Here is a 21,199-nt window from a genome sequence, read left to right on the forward strand (position 1 = left end):
TTGGGCCCTCCCACCCACCCTTATATTGTATAAACAGGACATGCACACTTTAACAAACCAATCATTTCAGTGCCAGGGTCTGCCACACGACTGTGGCTGAAATGATTGGTTCGTTTGGGCCCCCACAAAACAAGCTGGCAATTAATCTGTCCCTGCACAAACTGGCTCTACGGAGGCAAGATGTCATCCTCATCCACCGATTCCTCACCCTCTTCAGTGTTGTGTACATCCTCATCCTCACAGAGTATTAACTCGTCCCCACTGGAATCCACCACCACAGGTCCCTCTGTACGTTCTGGAGGCTGGTCTCCCTGGAATAGTTGATAATTCATTTTTATGAACATCATCTTCTCCACATTCTGTGGAAGCAACCTCCTACGCCTTTTGCTGACAAGGTTCCCGGCTGCACTAAACACTCTTTCGGAGTACACACTGGAGGGGGGGCAACTCAGGTAAAATAGAGCCAGTTTGTACAGGGGCCTCCAAATTGCCTCTTTTTCCTGCCAGTACAGGTACGGACTGTCTGACATGCCTACTTGGATGCTGTCACCGATGTAATCCTCCACCATTCTGTCAATGGTGACAGTATCATATGTAGTGACAGTAGACATGTCAGAAATTGTTGCCAGGTCCTTCAGTCCAGACCAGATGTCCAAACTTGGTCCTGCCTGCCCTGCATCACCGCCAGCGGGTTGCTTAGGATACCTAAGTTTTTTCCTGGCAGCCCCAGTTGCGGGAGAAAATGAAGAAGGAGCTGTTGACGTGTCACGTTCCGCTTCAGCTGACAGTGTTTTCACCAGCAGGTCTTTGCACCTCTGCAGGCTTGTGTCGGCCGGAAAGAGAGACACCACATAGGCTTTAAACCTAGGATCGAGCACGGTGGCCAAAATGTAGTGGTCTGATTTCAACAGATTGACCACCCTGGAATCCTGGCAAAGCGAATGAAGGGCTTCATCCACAAGTCCCACATGCCGAGCGGAATCGCTCCGTCTTAGTTCCTCCTTCACTTTCTCCAGCTGCTTCTGCAAAAGCCTGATGAGGTGAATGACCTGACTCAAGCTGGCAGTGTCTGAACTGATTTCATGTGTGGCAAGTTCGAAGGGCTGGAGAACCTTGCACAACACGGAAAACATTCTCCACTGCGCTTGAGTCAGGTGCATACCCCCTCCTTTGCCTATGTCATAGGTGGATGTATAGGCTTGAATGGCCTTTTGCTGCTCCTCCATCCTCTGAAGCATATAGAGGGTTGAGTTCCACCGCGTCACAACCTCTTGCTTCAGGTGATGGCGGGGCAGGTTCAAGAGTGTTTGCTGGCGCTCCAGTCTTCGGCACGCAGTCGCTGAATGGCGAAAGTGTCCTGAAATTTTTCGGGCCACCCAAAGCGTCTCCTGCACGCTCCTGTCGCTTTTCAGAAAATTCTGCACCAAGAAGTTTATTGTGTGAGCAAAACATGGGACGTGCTGGAATTTGCCCAGATGTAATGCCCGCACAATATTGGTGGCGTTGTCAGATATCACAAATCCCCAGGAGAGTCTAAGTGGGGTAAGCCACTGGGCGATGATTCCCCTCAGTTTCTCTAAGAGGTTGTCGGCGGTGTGCCTCTTACTGAAACCGGTGATACACAGCGTAGCCTGCCTTGGAACGAGCTGGCGTTTCTGAGATGCTGCTACTGGTGATGCTGCTGTTGTTGCTGCGTAAAGTGATACATCTACGCAGTGGGCTGTCACAGTTATATAGTCCTTAGTCTGCCCTGTTCCACTTGTCCACATGTCCGTGGTTAAGTGGACATTGGGTACAACCGCATTTTTTAGGACATTGAGGTCACTTTTTCTGACGTTTCTGTACAGTCTCGGTATCGCCTGCCTAGTGAAGTGGAATCTAGAAGGGATTTGGAACCGGGGACACACTACCTCCATCAATTGTCTAAATCCCACTGCACTAATGGCGGATACCGGATGCACGTCTAACACCAACATAGCAGTCAAGGCCTCAGTTATACGTTTTGCTTCAGGATGACTGCTGTCGTACTTCATCCTCCTCGCTAAGGACTGTTGGAGGGTCAATTGTTTAGTAAAAGTAGTGGTGTTCCTACTTCCTCTCTGGGATGATGAACGACTCCCAGCAGGAGGCGTAGCAATGCAGGATCCTCCGGAGGAATCCCGTATAGGAGAGTCAGTCATGCCAGTGACATGGCCTGCAGGACTACTTCCGGTCCTGACTAAGGAGGAAATTGACGAGGAGGGAGTTGACTGTGTGGTTTGCAGGCGCTTTGATATAACAGGACAACGGGATTTAGGTGTCCCTGGACTGCTTACGGTCTTAGCCAAAGTTTCTGAACTTGACAGTAACTTTTTATGAACGCGCTGCAGGTGCCGTATAAGGGAGGATGTTCCTACGTGGTTAACGTCCCTACCCCTACTTATTTCACCTTTACATATGGTACATATGGCAAGACAGTTGTTGTCCGGATTTGGATAGAAATATTGCCAGACCAAAGAGGTGGAATGTTTGGTCTTCTGCCCAGGCATGACCGTGATGGGCTTTTTCATCCCACGGACAACAACTGTCTCCCCCGGAGCCTGATTTAAACAAACTTCCTCCTCAGCGCCAGCTACACCAGTATCCTCATCCTGTTGTACTTCAACAGTGACATCTTCAATTTGCATATCAGCAAGTGGACTGTGGGTGCTCCTTTCAGCACTTGCAGGGGGCGTGCAAATGGTGGAAAGAGCCACCTCTTCCCGTCCAGTGCTGGGAAGGTCAGGCATCGCAACCGCCACCACACTTGGACTCTCCTTGGGGATTTGTGATATCTTCTTAGAACGCACAGTTCTTCGCTGTGCTTTTGCCAGCTTAACTCGTTTGATTTTTTTAGTGGGAGGAGGGCTTCCATCGTCATGTGAAGCTGAACCACTAGTCATGAACATAGGGATCGACCTTAGCCGTTCCTTGCCACTCCGTGTCATAAATGGCATATTGGCAAGTTTACGTTTCTCTTCAGATGATTTAAATGTTTTTTTCAAGGTCATTTTCCTGAACTTTGTCATTTGGGATTGTATGTGCCCTCTACTATGACATTGGGCATCGGCCTTGGCAGACGACGTTGATGGCATGTTATCGTCTATGTCATGACTAGTGGCAGCAGCTTCAGCACTAGGAGGAAGTGGTTCTTGACCTTTCCCTATTTTATTTTTATCGGAGAAAGTTTGGTCCTCCATTTATGTTATATTGATATATACGTGCGGCTAAGGCGCACACAAACACAGAAAATAATTTTTTATTTTTGTTGGAGACTAGTGCACTTTGGGTTACACTACCCTTTAAGAAATGAGCCAGCCAGCCCTTTACTTATGGGACACAGGCGCACGCTTGGCGCTGCTCCTTTGTTGATGCACGTGCAGCCACAGTGCACACAATTCACAAACACAGAAAAAAAAATTTTATTTTGTTTGGAGTGCCCTTTGGGGGTTACAGCACCCTTTAGCGGTCAATCCAGCCGGCCCTTTATTTATGGGACACAGGCGCACGCTTGGCACTACTTTGTTGATGCACGTGTGGCTACTGCGCACACAATTCACAAACACAAAAAAATATATTGTTTTATTTTGTTTGGAGTGCCCTTTGGGGGTTACAGCACCCTTTAACGGACAAGCCAGCCGGCCTTTTACTTATGGGACACAGGCGCACGCTTGGCGCTGCTCCTTTGTGAATTGTGTGCACTGTGGCTGCACGTGCATCAACAAACACAGAAAAAATATTTTTATTATTTGCACTTGGGGGGAGCACCCCTGATGGACCAGAGCACCCCTTTAGGACTGGGACACTGCACAGGACTTTGGAGTGGACACAGCCCCTATGGACAACTGACTGCACAGCACAGTCCAGCCAGCCCCTATGGACTTTGAAGTAGTGGACACAGCCCCTATGGACAACAGCAGCACAGCACAACACTACTCTGCTCTGCACTACACTACAACTACACAGCCCAGCCAGCCCTAACTCCCACCCTCCCTCTTCACAGCCGAGTGAGAAAATGGCGCCGACGCGGGTACCTTATATAGGATCCAAAACCTGCAAGACGGGATGATGATGTTTTGCCTCGATTTCAGATCCGAGTCAGGCGGGAAAAGTCGAGCCTGACTCGGATCGGACTCGGATCGGGAGGGTTCGGATTTCAGCAATCCGAACCCGCTCACCCCTAATTCTAATAGATATTGACTAGATGGATCTTTCTGTAGAATTTTATAAAATGTTTGATCGTTAAGTTGGTGGAGGGCTTCGTTAATATAGTCTTCTCTATTGAGAAGAACTATGCTGCCGCCTATATCTGCCTCCTTAATGACTAGGATATCATCTTTACTTAAATAAATGGGAAAGAATAGCACTTTGTGAATTAAGTTAGATTTCTGGTTTTTATATTTTGAACACAGTTCCCTAAAATCATTTAATGTAGTTTTGTAGAAAGCATTCAATACTCAAAATCAGATTTTTTTTCCCATTAAAAATAAAGGCTCAACTCAAACTTAGGAGTTTGATATCTCATATCAAACAATGTTACTTAATTTTTTATTTTCTTCTAATAATTTTTCCGGAGTTCTAAGAGCATACCTATCATCATCCAACAGTATTGGTGAAGTTCCTGAATCTATTTTAGATATTTTTATATTTGCAAAGTAGCGTTGTCTGCATAAAGTTCTGATGTAGCGATTAAGATCCACATATAGTTCAAATATGTTCGGTCCTGTGGATGGCGCAAATTTAAGTCCCCTACTGAGTACTGATTTTTTATTTTCTGTTAAGATTTTTTTTTTTTAGATAAATTAAATATTGATCTATGAATTTTTTCCTTAGATTGTGGCACTATCTTCTGGTTTTTTGTTCTTCCACCCTCCTCTACATCCTCTAGTGGATTTGAAAGCCTTCTCCTTTTTGGAGTGGAAAGTATGTTGAACCTGTTGTGCCATAGGGGATCCTGTTGTGAATGATGGAAATTTCTCTCTAAAAAAAACATTCTGGGTCTCTATTTCTGAGTTTCTCCTATTCTGGAACCTTTTTGGAATAGCACCTGAACTAGATTTATATGTAATACTTTCACTCTCAATTCTTTTGTTTTTTGGAGTGTTTTCTCTCCTTTCATACTGTCTCGCATTCTCTCTTTTTTTTATAGTTCTATTTGGATAGTACATATCTTCCTTTTGAGATCTAGAATGAATCTCTCTGTTAGATCTATTCCTCATATGTGTTGAGATGTTAGTGGAATAGATGGGGAAATTATTTTAGTAAGATCTAACTTCCCCTCGTGGTAATCTGTCTCGAATGTATTTATTTTTCTTTATGTTGGAGGGAGCCTCAGGTGGAGGAATGCCAATGATCGTGGTTGCCCATGGGAGGAATGTCCAGGGGTGGAGATGATGGACCTATTCCTGCTTGAGTGCCCCTTTAATGTAAAAGTTTATGAGTAGGTATCAAGGGCCATTGGTATTCTGTGCCTTTCGGGTCTCAGTTACCCTGAGTGGGCTTACGGGAAAGTCAGAAGGTACTGTGCAGTTAATTTGAGCACGATTTATTTATTTAGTTAGATCTCAGACGTTGAATGCACGGTGTCATGTTACCATAAGGAAAAAGGTCCTCCCTTGTGAAGAGGAGGTGAGTTTACTTTTACAAGAGGTGAAGAGGACGATGGATCTGGATAAGAAAAGGCTGGATGCTGTCAGCTGGTCTCTTTGGTGGGGCCAGTTGAAGCCCCCTTGAGTGGGTGGTAGACAATCTTTTCTATGTCCAGCTATGGGTTCGTTTTCTTCTTTCACTCCCCCTGTAGATTTTGATGTTGTTTTTTTGATGGAAAGGTTTCCATACATCTACCTGTAGGTGTTAGATAGTGGTGAAGGGTAACGGTAGTTGAGTATAGGTAGGTTAGTATGTGATGTAAATAGTTTAAGCAAGGACGTAAAGATACTCAGTTTTCCCTTGGAGGGAGTGGATTGTATATAGTTGATGGTATTGGTTTTTTGTTATATGTTGGTGTGACCATCGCCATGGGTTACGGCGATTCATCAAAAGCCCATGTCATGACTTTATCCAGAGTACACAAACTACGTAAAGTGTGTGTATTATTATAATTTCCCTAAAGGATATATTTCAGGAATGGCTGCTTGCCATGAATGGGTACCGTATGTCAAAATTGGATTGCATTAGCTAATCAGAGCAAATGGCTACGTGACACCTAGCCTTAGAAGATAAGCTTCATGGACGTAATGTCTGCTCTCATTCTAGGTGGCCCTGCTCGAATAGAGCAAGAGGGTCATTTTGTAGCACCTTACATTAGCAGGCTTCCTATAATAAAATATCTTCAAAACCAAGAGTATCTGAGGTTTGGGTCTTGTAGTTGTGCTAATTTACATCTACACAGACCCTGGGAGAACAAAGACCAGTATTTGTGAGCCTGAAAAGAGTGGGGGCTGCTGGGGATGAGCAGGTCATGGAACTATAATGCTCAGCAGTCCACACTGCTAGTTGTTCACTTCCAGGGAATAGCTGAGAGCTAAGGAGTGCTCCCCATATCGGTCTATGGTGGTCTTCCTCCACACAGATCCCCTAATATCTCAGCGTAAGATACCTTATGATTCTGATACAGATAAAAGTAAATGATAGAGTAATTGTTTTGTGCATTTACTTATATTTGTATGTCTTATTTATTTACCTATGTTTCCTGTAATTTAACCCTGGAAATATTTCTTAATAAATCCTAAAACTTTATCAGCGTTATCTCTGTGCTGTAATGAATTTATGGCCTGGAGAGGCCCATGCTATAATTGCATAATCACTGTGAGTTTAAGTGAGATTTAAGTGTCTGGCGAATGTAAGAGCGCTATTTCACTACTCTTCGTGGTGGCAGCTTAAGTAAAACCCATGTCACAACCACCCAGCTACGTCAGGTTGGCGTATCTGAGCATAGGCTGGGCACGGTGTCTTGACAGTTGGAATTTATGGTTGCTTATAATTTGTGATTTGTATATTTTTTCTATTTTTTTATGTATTTTTTTTTATGTTGCAAGTTTAAAAACTAAGCATGTCCTGATATACTCTGTGCTGCTGGGGACCCTGCTCCTCCCACTATATAACTCTCAGTCTGTGGCTTCCTGTTGTCTCCATTCCCCTCCGTACATCCTGATAATCCATGTGTAGGTATTTGTGTTGTTTCCGTCTACCAATCAGTAACTCCATAATCACAGACTTTATACACAAGAGTTTTATTAGATGAAAAATACACAATTTATAGCAGTTAAAGTGTCGCATGTTAGCACCTCTGAGTATCATGTCCCATGTAAGAGTATTCTATGTATGAGCGGTCACACAGGATATGTATAGATGATGGGATGTTCTGTGTATGATCGGTCACACAGGATATGTATAGATGATGCGATGTTCTGTGTATGAGCAGTCACACAGGATATGTATAGATGATGCGATGTTCTGTGTATGAGCAGTCACACAGGATATGTATAGATGTGAGATATGGTCATGTCTACATGAAACATCAATGTTGTAGTCAGTGTGTTTATACGTGCACCATGTATTTCGCACATGGAATTCTCACAGCAATAAGAAAGGATCCCAATGTGGTGGTGACAGTGGCCTGTGAGACGTGACCACGCGTGCCTCTACATTTTCTTTATATTGATCAAATTTTTTGCCACATGTGCGGAGTCAACATCTGAGTAATAAGAATCCATCTTGTACAGAGCTTTGTAGAACATGGCGGGTCCTGCTGATCATATAATGGGACCAGGGTCATGAGGTAAACTACTTCCAACACAGGGTCCGTAATGGAGTAATGTCTTGTCGGTTGTATAATACTTGTCCTAGGAACGTGACTGAGAGCTGTCTGGTGGGTACATTACTGGTAATGGGGCACATGGCAGAACATGACAGCTGGGTGCACAGGAAGACATATTTCAGCTCATCCTGTATAGAAGTTGTTGGGGCATCTGGGATGATCAGTCACATGGAGGGTAATAAAAGTGTCTGTTATTAGAGAATCTGGTTGTTGAGCTGCCCCCTGTATTCAAACCGTTTGTTGGCTTCTTCACTCAGAGCATCACCTGAAACAACAAAACACACAGTAATTATAGCAACAAACGCTCGTTAGATTGGCCTGGACAACAGCCGGGAACGATACACAGAGACGTGGATTGCGTAGGAGCTGGTTTTGGGGGACACCAGAGTTCATTGTTGGAAGCTCATTCATACGTGGTGATGATGAAGATGGTATACGGTTTGTCCAGCATGAACTGGTGTAAGACACTAAGGGGAAAGATTCCGTGATCGCTAACGTTATTAGGTTATCCTGCTTCTTGGTCCGACCGCACTATTGTGTCGCATTCCAGAGTTTCATAATCACTCAGACGCAGATATTGGAGATAATCACTCAAAGCTATTTGTTCAAGGAATACTTGAAATTTGCAGATATCGCCAAAAGCAGGGGCGATAAATAGGCCCCTAAATCACTCCCTCTTGTCTCAACTTCATTTAGGGTGGAGGTTTTTGAGAGAGAGATATATTGAGCAGCATGAATGCAACAATCTTAGCTGTTTTGCTGTACTGTGCCCCTCACCCCGTACTATGACATATGTGAGCTTTTCCCCAGTCCTCGCCCCGTACTGTACATTCCATGCATGGTCGGAGCATTGAGCTATGTTAGAAATTGCTGATTCTGGGAGATAGAGCCGCCTAAATCTGTCCTCTGCCTTTATACATCTGAGGAGTCACAATCCACCTCAGGGCTACAGAAGGCACTCGGTGACGTAAACATATTACTATCCCTCTCCTACATAGCATACCGCCATCATCAGTCACCTCACATCCTAGGTCATAGCATACCGCCATCCCTCTCCTACATAGCATTCCGCTATCATCAGTCACCTCACATCCTAGGTCATAGCGTATTACTATCCCTCTCCTACATAGCATACCGCCATCATCAGTCACCTCATATCCTAGGTCATAGCGTATTACTATCCCTCTCCTACATAGCATACCGCCATCCCTCTCCTACATAGCATACCGCCATCATCAGTCACCTCACATCCTAGGCCATAGCATACCGCCATCCCTCTCCTACATAGCATACCGCCATCATCAGTCACCTCACATCCTAGGCCATAGCATACCGCCATCCCTCTCCTACATAGCATACCGCCATCATCAGTCACCTCATATCCTAGGCTATAGCATACCGCCATCCCTCTCCTACATAGCATACCGCCATCATCAGTTACCTCACATCCTAGGCCATAGCATACCGCCATCCCTCTCCTACATAGCATACCGCCATCATCAGTCACCTCACATCCTAGGCCATAGCATACCGCCATCCCTCTCCTACATAGCATACCGCCATCCCTCTCCTACATAGCATACCGCCATCATCAGTCACCTCACATCCTAGGCCATAGCATACCGCCATCCCTCTCCTACATAGCATACCGCCATCATCAGTCACCTCATATCCTAGGCTATAGCATACCGCCATCCCTCTCCTACATAGCATACCGCCATCATCAGTTACCTCACATCCTAGGTCATAGCGTATTACTATCCCTCTCCTACATAGCATACCGCCATCATCAGTCACCTCACATCCTAGGTCATAGCGTATTACTATCCCTCTCCTACATAGCATACCGCCATCATCAGTCACCTCACATCCTAGGTCATAGCATACCGCCATCCCAGTTACCTCACATCCTAGGTCATAGCGTATTACTATCCCTCTCCTACATAGCATACCGCCATCCCTCTCCTACATAGCATACCGCCATCATCAGTCACCTCACATCCTAGGCCATAGCATACCGCCATCCCTCTCCTACATAGCATACCGCCATCATCAGTCACCTCACATCCTAGGCCATAGCGTATTACTATCCCTCTCCTACATAGCATACCGCCATCATCAGTCACCTCACATCCTAGGCCATAGCATACCGCCATCATCAGTCACCTCACATCCTAGGTCATAGCGTATTACTATCCCTCTCCTACATAGCATACCGCCATCCCAGTCACCTCATATCCTAGGTCATAGCGTATTACTATCCCTCTCCTACATAGCATACCGCCATCCCTCTCCTACATAGCATACCGCCATCATCAGTCACCTCACATCCTAGGCCATAGCATACCGCCATCCCTCTCCTACATAGCATACCGCCATCATCAGTCACCTCATATCCTAGGCCATAGCATACCGCCATCATCAGTCACCTCACATCCTAGGCCATAGCATACCGCCATCCCTCTCCTACATAGCATACCGCCATCATCAGTCACCTCACATCCTAGGCCATAGCGTATTACTATCCCTCTCCTACATAGCATACCGCCTTCCCTCTCCTACATAGCATACCGCCATCATCAGTCACCTCACATCCTAGGCCATAGCATACCGCCATCATCAGTCACCTCACATCCTAGGCCATAGCGTATTACTATCCCTCTCCTACATAGCATACCGCCATCAGTCACCTCATATCCTAGGCCATAGCGTATTACTATCCCTCTCCTACATAGCATACCGCCATCATCAGTCACCTCACATCCTAGGCCATAGCATACCGCCATCATCAGTCACCTCACATCCTAGGTCATAGCGTATTACTATCCCTCTCCTACATAGCATACCGCCATCCCAGTCACCTCATATCCTAGGTCATAGCGTATTACTATCCCTCTCCTACATAGCATACCGCCATCCCTCTCCTACATAGCATACCGCCATCATCAGTCACCTCACATCCTAGGCCATAGCGTATTACTATCCCTCTCCTACATAGCATACCGCCATCATCAGTCACCTCACATCCTAGGCCATAGCGTATTACTATCCCTCTCCTACAGAGCATACCGCCATCCCTCTCCTACATAGCATACCGCCATCATCAGTCACCTCATATCCTAGGTCATAGCGTATTACTATCCCTCTCCTACAGAGCATACCGCCATCCCTCTCCTACATAGCATACCGCCATCCCAGTCACCTCATATCCTAGGTCATAGCGTATTACTATCCCTCTCCTACATAGCATACCGCCATCCCTCTCCTACATAGCATACCGCCATCATCAGTCACCTCACATCCTAGGCCATAGCATACCGCCATCCCTCTCCTACATAGCATACCGCCATCATCAGTCACCTCATATCCTAGGCCATAGCATACCGCCATCATCAGTCACCTCACATCCTAGGCCATAGCATACCGCCATCCCTCTCCTACATAGCATACCGCCATCATCAGTCACCTCACATCCTAGGCCATAGCATACCGCCATCCCTCTCCTACATAGCATACCGCCATCATCAGTCACCTCACATCCTAGGCCATAGCGTATTACTATCCCTCTCCTACATAGCATACCGCCTTCCCTCTCCTACATAGCATACCGCCATCATCAGTCACCTCACATCCTAGGCCATAGCATACCGCCATCATCAGTCACCTCACATCCTAGGCCATAGCGTATTACTATCCCTCTCCTACATAGCATACCGCCATCAGTCACCTCATATCCTAGGCCATAGCGTATTACTATCCCTCTCCTACATAGCATACCGCCATCATCAGTCACCTCACATCCTAGGCCATAGCATACCGCCATCATCAGTCACCTCACATCCTAGGTCATAGCGTATTACTATCCCTCTCCTACATAGCATACCGCCATCCCTCTCCTACATAGCATACCGCCATCATCAGTCACCTCACATCCTAGGCCATAGCATACCGCCATCATCAGTCACCTCATATCCTAGGCCATAGCGTATTACTATCCCTCTCCTACATAGCATACCGCCATCATCAGTCACCTCACATCCTAGGTCATAGCATACCGCCATCCCTCTCCTACATAGCATACCGCCATCATCAGTCACCTCACATCCTAGGTCACCTACAAAGTCATTAATAGATGACTGATACTGATGGCTGTTACCCCTTTAATAATGCTCTCCCCGGCCTGAATCATCTATATCCTATGTGCCTCCCTCTTGAATACTAGTGGTAGCTTATTTGAATCCGTATCATACATCTTATTACTTGAACTACCAAGGGCCATACCTGTGTGACAATTACTTTACTAAGGGATGAATGATACATAGAGCGTTCCTGCTTTGGGCTAATGGCTTTAGAGAACCCGCTAATAGTTAGGAGATAGAGTCTACGCTGACCCAATGGCGGTCTTCCTGCCACATGCTCACCGATATGACAATTGTGTATCCAGATCCGATGTCCGTCATATTTACAGTTACACTTCATGGCATTGTTGGTGAAGTCACTTTCCGCCACTTCCGAATTTGGATTAATAATGACCTTTGAAAGAGCAAATATAAGAATGAGATAAATGTGAGCTGTACTTAGAAGCAGGGACAATGAATGTATGATAGAGGCAGATGGGACACCAGAGGGGAGCCACCAGACGGGACACCAGAGGGGAGCCACCAGACGGGACACCAGAGGGGAGCCACCAGACGGGACACCAGAGGGGAGCCATCAGAGGGGGACACCAGAGGGGAGCCATCAGACACATACAGCACCAGCCCTGCTCGTGGCCTTAACTGTGTATTATATGTAATGTAGTATAGTGATTATGTCAGGCACATGGCCAGGAGCAGGGCGGTGCTGTATAATGGTGTAATAGTGATTGTATTGGTCACGTGACCACTAGTGATAATTATGTCATGATGAATAGGCCCCATAGAGACGGAGAGGAAGCTGATACCTGAAGAATGTAGTTTCCTGGTTTTACATCCGTTATATCAATCCACTGACAGTCAATATCATGGCGGTATAAATCCCAGCATCCCACTGTGATACCTTGTTCTCCAAAATTGGCGCATTCATACCGCTTACTGACCACTGCAAAGAGAGAAGCGCAGTCACCATATTGTATAGGAGCCTATATTCATGTACAGATGCTCTGATTGGCCAGTTGCACTAAATCCGCCTCCGTAGGATACTCTGCAGTTGGCTGTGCTGTAATAACCTGCGCTGTAATAGGCTGCGCTGTAATAATCTGCGCTGTTATTATTGTAATTGAACTCGGTGCTCTGCAGCGCTGGGGAATGCGGTAAAGAGATCGTACAGACAGACGGACATAGAAAATAAATGAAGGAAGGAAAACCATGTAGGGAGGCCCCGCTGATGAGACAGCTGATGCTCTAATAGGGAGTATGGTAGGTGTGAGGGTGTACCAGAGGGAGTAGTATACAGATGTGCCCACATACATCTATCCTCCGTGTGCCACACAACGCAGGAGCACAGTGTGACACGGTAGCGCCGAGCGTCTTTTTGTGCATCTTATTCGCAAAACTACATAGCACAAGCACCTTCTACTGAGTAATATGATATACAGCATGCCTATATTCTGTGTGTGACTGCGGGTGTATCTGCATGCCTATATTCTGTGTGTGTGTGTGTGACTGCGGGTGTATCTGCATGCCTATATTCTGTGTATGTGTGACTGCTGGTGTATCTGCATGCCTATATTCTGTGTGTGTGTGTGACTGCTGGTGTATCTGCATGCCTATATTCTGTGTATGTGTGACTGCGGGTGTATCTGCATGCCTATATTCTGTGTGTGTGTGTGACTGCGGGTGTATCTGCATGCCTATATTCTGTGTGTGACTGCGGGTGTATCTGCATGCCTATATTCTATGTGTGTGTGTGACTGCGGGTGTATCTGCATGCCTATATTCTGTGTGTGTGTGACTGCGGGTGTATCTGCATGCCTATATTCTGTGTGTGTGACTGCGGGTGTATCTGCATGCTAATCACTACGCTACAGGGTTACAACCGCTGACACTGTAATGTAGATTATTCACGTGCAGATACATCCGCAGTCACACACAGCACAAGCAGCTTCTGCTGAGTAAAATTATATTGCAGCATGCCTATGTTCTATCTAGTTGCATCGTTGTGCAAAGAAGACACATTCGAAGGTAAAAAGATGCACAAAAAGATGCTTGGCACTACCAAGTCACGGCACGGCTCGACTAGAAGGGTTGTTTAAAGCGCAAGGAGGCTAGATGTATGTGGACCCATCTGTAAGTGGGAGTAGGGTAGGTGTGAGGATGTGCCAGTGTGAGTAGGGGAGGTGTGATGGTGTACCAGTATTTGGTATAGTTAAAAGTAATTGAAAACCTAATTCTTTATTAGATCTTCTGAGTGTGGATTAAGGTTTGAAGGCTCTTTTGTATATATAGGTAGCAGCACAGAAGAAGTTTTGTTGAGGGGTAGGAGGCAGGTGTCAGATCCACCTGAACTGCATCTGAGCTCCACTCTAAGATGGTGAGAGAAAGCATTTCTAGGTGAGATTGGAAAGTTTTGAGGTGGTGTAATTTGTAGGTGAATTTGAATTGTGCTGTTGTGAAGTTACGGAGACAGTGTAGGGATTACTACATTTGAGATTTTTAGATGGACGGAAGGGGGTGCTGGATGGTGAGGGGAATGTCAGGTAGGAGAAGGTTGCAGTAGCTGAGGTGAGATGGTGATAGGGGTGCTGGATGGTGATGGGAATGTCAGGTAGGAGAAGGTTGCAGTAGCTGAGATGTGAGATGGTGATGGGGGTGCTGGATGGTGAGAGGAATATCAGGTAGAAGGTAGCAGTAGCTGAGGTGTGAGATGGTGATGGGAGTGTCAGGTAGGAGAAGGTTGCAGTAGCTGAGGTGTGAGATGGTGATGGAAATGTCAGGTAGGAGAAGGTTGCAGTAGCTGAGGTGTGAGATGGTGATAGGGGTGCTGGATGGTGATGGGAATGTCAGGTAGGAGAAGGTTGCAGTAGCTGAGGTGTGAGATGGTGATGGGAGTGTCAGGTAGGAGAAGGTTGCAGTAGCTGAGGTGTGAGATGGTGATGGAAATGTCAGGTAGGAGAAGGTTGCAGTAGCTGAGGTGTGAGATGGTGATAGGGGTGCTGGATGGTGATGGGAATGTCAGGTAGGAGAAGGTTGCAGTAGCTGAGATGTGAGATGGTGATGGGAATGTCAGGTAGGAGAAGGTTGCAGTAGCTGAGATGTGAGATGGTGATGGGGGTGCTGGATGGTGAGAGGAATATCAGGTAGAAGGTAGCAGTAGCTGAGGTGTGAGATGGTGATGGGAGTGTCAGGTAGGAGAAGGTTGCAGTAGCTGAGGTGTGAGATGGTGATGGAAATGTCAGGTAGGAGAAGGTTGCAGTAGCTGAGGTGTGAGATGGTGATAGGGGTGCTGGATGGTGATGGGAATGTCAGGTAGGAGAAGGTTGCAGTAGCTGAAGTGTGAGATGGTGATGGGGGTGCTGGATGGTGAGAGGAATATCCGGTAGAAGGTAGCAGTAGCTGAGGTGTGAGATGGTGATAGGGGTGCAGGATGGTGATGGGAATGTCAGGTAGGAGAAGGTTGCAGTAGCTGAGGTGTGAGATGGTGATGGGGGTGCTGGATGGTGAGAGGAATATCCGGTAGAAGGTTGCAGTAGCTGAGGTGGGAGATGGTGATGAGAATGTCAGGTAGGAGAAGGTTGCAGTAGCTGAGGTGTGAGATGAAGATGGGGTGCTTGATGGGAATGTTGGGTAAGAGAAGTTGCAATTGCTGAAGTGTGAGATGGTGATGGGGGTGTTGCATGGTGGGTGGAGTATTAAATACTGCCACCTTCTCCTACCTGAGGAGCGAGGTGGTGATGGGGGTGCTGGATGGTGATGGGAATATCAGGTAGGAGAAGGTTACAGTTGTTGAGGTGCAAGATGGTGAGGCCTCCTTGGTGAGTTATAGGTAGGCAGCAAAGCATCACCTGTAACCTCACACCTGGGAGGCACCGTATTACAGGGAGTAATATTCCTGGGTCTAGCAGGTATTAGGAAGGACAGGAAGGCAGCAGAGCATCACCTGTTGCATCGCTTGTCCATAGTCTCAGCGTGCAGCACTGTAGAGGCCTCTAATAATCATTGTATCATAGCCAGACATACAGATGGTGACGGGACAACTCCTCACAGAATATAACACAAATCCTCATCAGCAGGACAGACGTGCAGCCAGCTCCATCTTCAGACACTGCCCCCGACATGCCATTATACTCGCACTGCCCCCGACATGCTGTTATCCTCACACTGCCCCTGACATGCCAACACTGCCCCCGACATGCCATTATACTTGCACTGCCCCCGACATGCCGTTATCCTCACACTGCCCCTGACATGCCATTATCCTCACACTGCCCCCGACATGCCGACACTGTCCCAGACATGCCATTATACTCACACTGCCCCCGACATGCCGACACTGCCCCCGACATGCTGCTATACTCACACTCCTGGCACTCTGAGTCCTCCAGGCAGAAGCTGGCTTTGTGTCCTTCCGCCACCTTGGTCCCATTGGTTGTGAGCAGGTCATAGTTGGTGAAAATGTCCATACTGTGATAATGCCTGCGGGGAGAGCATGTCCCACAGAATGAGTCTCCTAACAGTGTAATTCTGTCTATATCACCCTGCTGTGGGAGGGGCCATCTCCATGTCTTACACAATAGTGGGAGGGGCCTATTGGCCGAAGCTATGTTGATAGGTGTCAGCGGTGTGCGATGAAGGTTAGTGCACATGATAAAATCAGTAGCTTAGCCAGGTAGAACGCAGAATGTGAGACAGCCCATGGCAGCACCATACACATGTGCACTAACAGACTCAGCAGCACTCTCCAGTCTCTAACACTCTGCACTGGCAGCAGCTGCCGCTCTATTCAGCCTGACCCTACAGTAACTCGCCCATGGCAGCACCGCACACATGATCTCGCTGGTCACTTCTAGTGCTGGGTATCTTCTGTGACCGCCCAGGCTGTCAGCGCAGACGTCTGCTGATGGTTGTACCCCAGTGTAGGGATGTGTAACACCCACAGATGTAGTCAGCATCCCGACATACACAATGCCGATGGCCGAAATCCTGACATCAGAATCCCGAACGCCGGCATCCTGAAGGTAAGTATCGGGCATTAGGGAGAGGGTTAGGCACTAGGGGGGCTGGTTAGAGGTAGGGGTAAAGGTTAGGCTTATATTTTTCCTTATGGTGTCAGGATTCTGACTGCCGGGATTTCTTGGCGTGTAGCTATGGTTACTGTATTTTTCTGGCATAGCGCTCTTCACAGACAGAGCAGAAATGGTGACTACCCTTACACAGAGATATTGGGAGGCTTGCACAAACAACACTTCATATACAATACTCTCTCTCTCTCTGTGTGTGTATATATATATATATATATATATACACACACACACACTATACATAGATGATGCACAGCCTGGCCAATCAGACACTCTCACAGTAGTACAGCCAATCAGAGACACTGAAGTGTACAGGATCCGGATCAGCCAGGTACAAGTGCACTACGTAGTCGTGATCCACCCCATGACATTGGCATTACTTGTCATCAGCGCAGCTGCCTCCGTTATGGGCAAGAACAAAATAGAGACCAGGAGTCCACTGGCAGGGACCAGAAAGGTGCATCCCCCGCTTACACTACTGATTGCACTACTGATTGCACTACTGCTCCCCTTACAGTCTTCCATATAGAGGAACTATTGGCATAACCCACACAGGTCACATTTCCCAGGTCACCTAGCAAGTGCACAGGTGTAATCATTACTCATATGTAATTGGTGTATACCGGCGCTAGATAAAGTTGTTGTATATGATTAAAACACGGATATGTGTGCAATTTTAATCACATTTATTTCATCACAATAGTATTATACACTAAACATTACTAATAAATAAAACATAAAAAATCCCTTAATCGTAGGAGCATGAGAACCAATGTCCAATGAAATCGCTACTAGGGGACTGTTTGGTCCAAATGATAAGACACTGGTGATAGGACTATCGATAATCCATAAGCAGGGTTCAGCGAATATTTACCAAGTAGATTGTCCTGATTTCTCAGTAGAGATGATGATCCTGTTGGTATAAGCACAGCGTGTAGACTGGATAGGACCCACTTGTAGCTGTTTCCCTTAGATATTAGTAGCCGATGTCCCAGTAACCATGTGTCAGAGTGTCCAAGATGAATGAATGGCGTTGTCCCCAAAGAAATTAGCGATGGAGGTGAAGCTTAACGCGTTTCGCTGGCGAATGTATATCCAGCTTCTTTAGAAGCATATCTCCAATATGTTACTCAGGCTCCTTAAATACCCTTTTAATTATGGATTGAGGCAAACAGCTGCGTATCAATGAAGACAATCAATTGCACACACGTCCGTTATTAAAAAAACATAATCGAAGTTTAAACTTACATTGATGAAGGCAATCCTAAGTATATTTAAAATAAAATATTCATCTACACAACAATAAACCATTTAGATGGGGTATACCTTGTTCCCATACACTTCCTGGTTTCATCCAATCACGTGATCCGGAAGTGGGTCAGGTGGTGTATACCGACATTGCTGCTAGGCAACGCTCCGACACTAATTGGTCTATACCGGGTTTGTTGTCATACACTCTCTGGCTTCATCCGATCACGTGACCATCACATGATACGGAAGTGAACCAGATTATATATTCTAACCAATCATCAGTTTGCATCACCCGTTGCTAAGCAACCTTCCAGCATTAAAGTGCATACACACACACGATTTTTTGAACGATTATCGTTAAACAATATCGTTTAACGATAATAGTTTGTAAAAATTGTTCATTTTCTGAGTCAAACGATGAACGATTTTTGTTTATGCGCGTTCACGTTTGTAGTTCAGTCAGACTTGTCAAGTCAACGATTTTCAGTAAGTTAATATGGAAAAATCGTTTGTAGTTCTAAAAAATCGTTTATTACATTTAAATGAAAATAGTAAATGAAGAACTTTAGTAAACGATTTTAGTTCATTTTTTCAAGGGAGAAAATCATTAACTAAATCGTTGTGTGTGTGCAGCTTAAGACCCAATTAGTGCTGGCAAATATTAAAATTAGATTTACAAGATACCATATCTTGTTTCTCTGATAGATTACATGACTTTCACTGCTTTATAGAGCAACAACAGAAAAAGAACAGAAGAGGAATAAAAAGAATCAACAATACTTCATTTTATAAAACAATAGTGATTATTCAAAAAGTGCCCCTGAGATACTAATAACCGTTGCTAACAATCGTTTAGTTATTGCAACTGATCATGTTACTGATGGCAGGTATATAATCCTGTAATTCACAAAAAACAGAGTTGCAGATGCACTATGCGATCATTACTGTATACATTTACTATATAGAATTTCAGAGGTAGTTTGCATATCAATGGCCACTGATACGGGCCTGTCCACCAGCGTCAAGGTCACCTCATTGAGCAGGTCCCTAACACTCTGGGGTTCACATCTGGGACACAGAGCACCCCAAAAGTCAGCTCAGCCAAAGACCTCCCCAGGGCAGGGAGGTCTCCCATCCTGCACTGGGGCCCGGTCATCACCTGACCAGGTCCCAGTGCAGGATGTGATGTCAGCTGACCGGAGCCACACAGGACATCACCGGAGCATCGATCACCGGAGGTAAGTGTAATTAAGGGAGGGGGGTTTGCGATCGTGGGGGGTGGGGCATAGCTACGGGGGTTGAGCTTAGTGGCGGCCAGTCGGCACATGCTCGGCACTTGTCATGGTATTTTTTTTTGCGAAAATACCGTGATACGTCTACGGAGGGGATCCGCAGGGACAGAGCTCTATCGCAAGTTCTGTCCCTGCAAGGGATTTGAAGTAAACCCCTGTAATATTGCCTGAATTCACTCGGTAATATCACACTACAATCTGCATTCCAAATGTGGATTGTAGTAAATAGAGCCCATAATCACATACTATGAAATTTATTAAAGAGAGACATGAAATATTGCACACACAGATCCATCCAAATTGCGAGCCTATTGTCCCCAATGCATACTTTGTCCCTATTTTATATCATGTCTAAGGAAGTTGTTAGGGGCTTAAGACACTGAGCAGACACAGTGGTCCATGGGCTAGTATATGATACTGGTGTGATAGTGGTACGGGGTCCGTTCCGTGCACTGATTGATTCTCCCTCAGCAATAAGCAGGTAAGCGAAGGACGCGCGTTTCGCCCTGGTCACTCACCATTGACGCATACTATACAAAAACCGGCTTTTAAACATTGTAACTATGTACACGTCACTCGCCAGCGGGGAAAGTCCAGACTGCCTATTGGACGTGCTAAGATACTAGTCTCACCTCCCCTCCGTGGTTACCAATTTCTATTGGCCCTATAGACCCATGTGTGTGTTAGCACCTTTACTCGTCCAATAGGCAGTCTGGGCTTTCCCTGCTGGCGAGTGACCTGTACATAGTTACACGTTTAAAAGCCACGTTGTCAGAACCCGAACCGTATCTCTGTATACAGATAAACGACACTTGCCGAGGTTCCGTTGTGGTCGCTGGAGTATCCTTCCGGGCTGCTGGCGTTTGTCGCATGGAGTATACAGATAGTTAAAATGATCCTCTGTTCCTTGGGCGTCATCAGCTTACTGGGGTCTGTGATTACTTGGTCTCCCAAACCTGGTTCTGTCTGAGTCACATGTTTTGACCTTCCAATGGATTTCATGCATCTGGTATAAAAGTCTGTTACTAACTGAGCATTATTGTCTGTGCAACGTTACCTTCAGGTTCTTCCTCGGACTCCTGCCTGATCCTTGCTGTGCCTGATCCTCGCTGTGCCTGGTATATGCTGTGCCAGATCCTCGCTGTGCCTGGTATATGCTGTGCCAGATCCTCGCTGTGCCTGGTATATGCTGTGCCAGATCCTCGCTGTGCCTGGTATATGCTGTGCCAGATCCTCGCTGTGCCTGGTATATGCTGTGCCTGATCCTCGCTGTGCCTGGTATATGCTGTGCCAGATCCTCGCTGTGCCTGGTATATGCTGTGCCAGATCCTCGCTGTGCCTGGTATATGCTGTGCCTGATCCTCGCTGTGCCTGGTATATGCTGTGCCAGATCCTCGCTGTGCCTGGTATATGCTGTGCCAGATCCTCGCTGTGCCTGGTATATGCTGTGCCTGATCCTCGCTGTGCCTGGTATATGCTGTGCCAGATCCTCGCTGTGCCTGGTATATGCTGTGCCTGATCCTCGCTGTGCCTGGTATATGCTGTGCCAGATCCTCGCTGTGCCAGATCCTCGCTGTGCCTGGTATATGCTGTGCCAGATCC

At 46.4% G+C, this 21,199-nt stretch overlaps 1 protein-coding gene across 4 annotated transcripts in view; it reads right to left on the reverse strand.

Annotated features, from left to right (window-relative positions):
* Positions 1–7,243: 7,243 nt before the first annotated feature.
* Positions 7,244–21,199, reverse strand: part of LOXL3 (lysyl oxidase like 3) — a 302,460-nt gene continuing 288,504 nt past the window's right edge. For all 4 annotated transcript variants that reach the window (XM_088457549.1, XM_088457548.1, XM_088457546.1 and 1 more), the window contains 4 exons: positions 16,334–16,449; positions 12,780–12,916; positions 12,259–12,370; positions 7,244–8,102 (listed from right to left, as the gene is read on the reverse strand). In XM_088457549.1, coding sequence (XP_088313675.1) covers positions 8,032–8,102; positions 12,259–12,370; positions 12,780–12,916; positions 16,334–16,449 — 436 coding nt within the window. In that variant the 3' untranslated portion in view covers positions 7,244–8,031. The remainder of the gene's footprint in view (positions 8,103–12,258; positions 12,371–12,779; positions 12,917–16,333; positions 16,450–21,199) is intronic.

This window comes from Taudactylus pleione, unplaced genomic scaffold (assembly GCF_031769625.1).
Source record: "Taudactylus pleione unplaced genomic scaffold, aTauple2 ptg000766l, whole genome shotgun sequence".
NCBI lineage: Eukaryota > Metazoa > Chordata > Amphibia > Anura > Myobatrachidae > Taudactylus > Taudactylus pleione.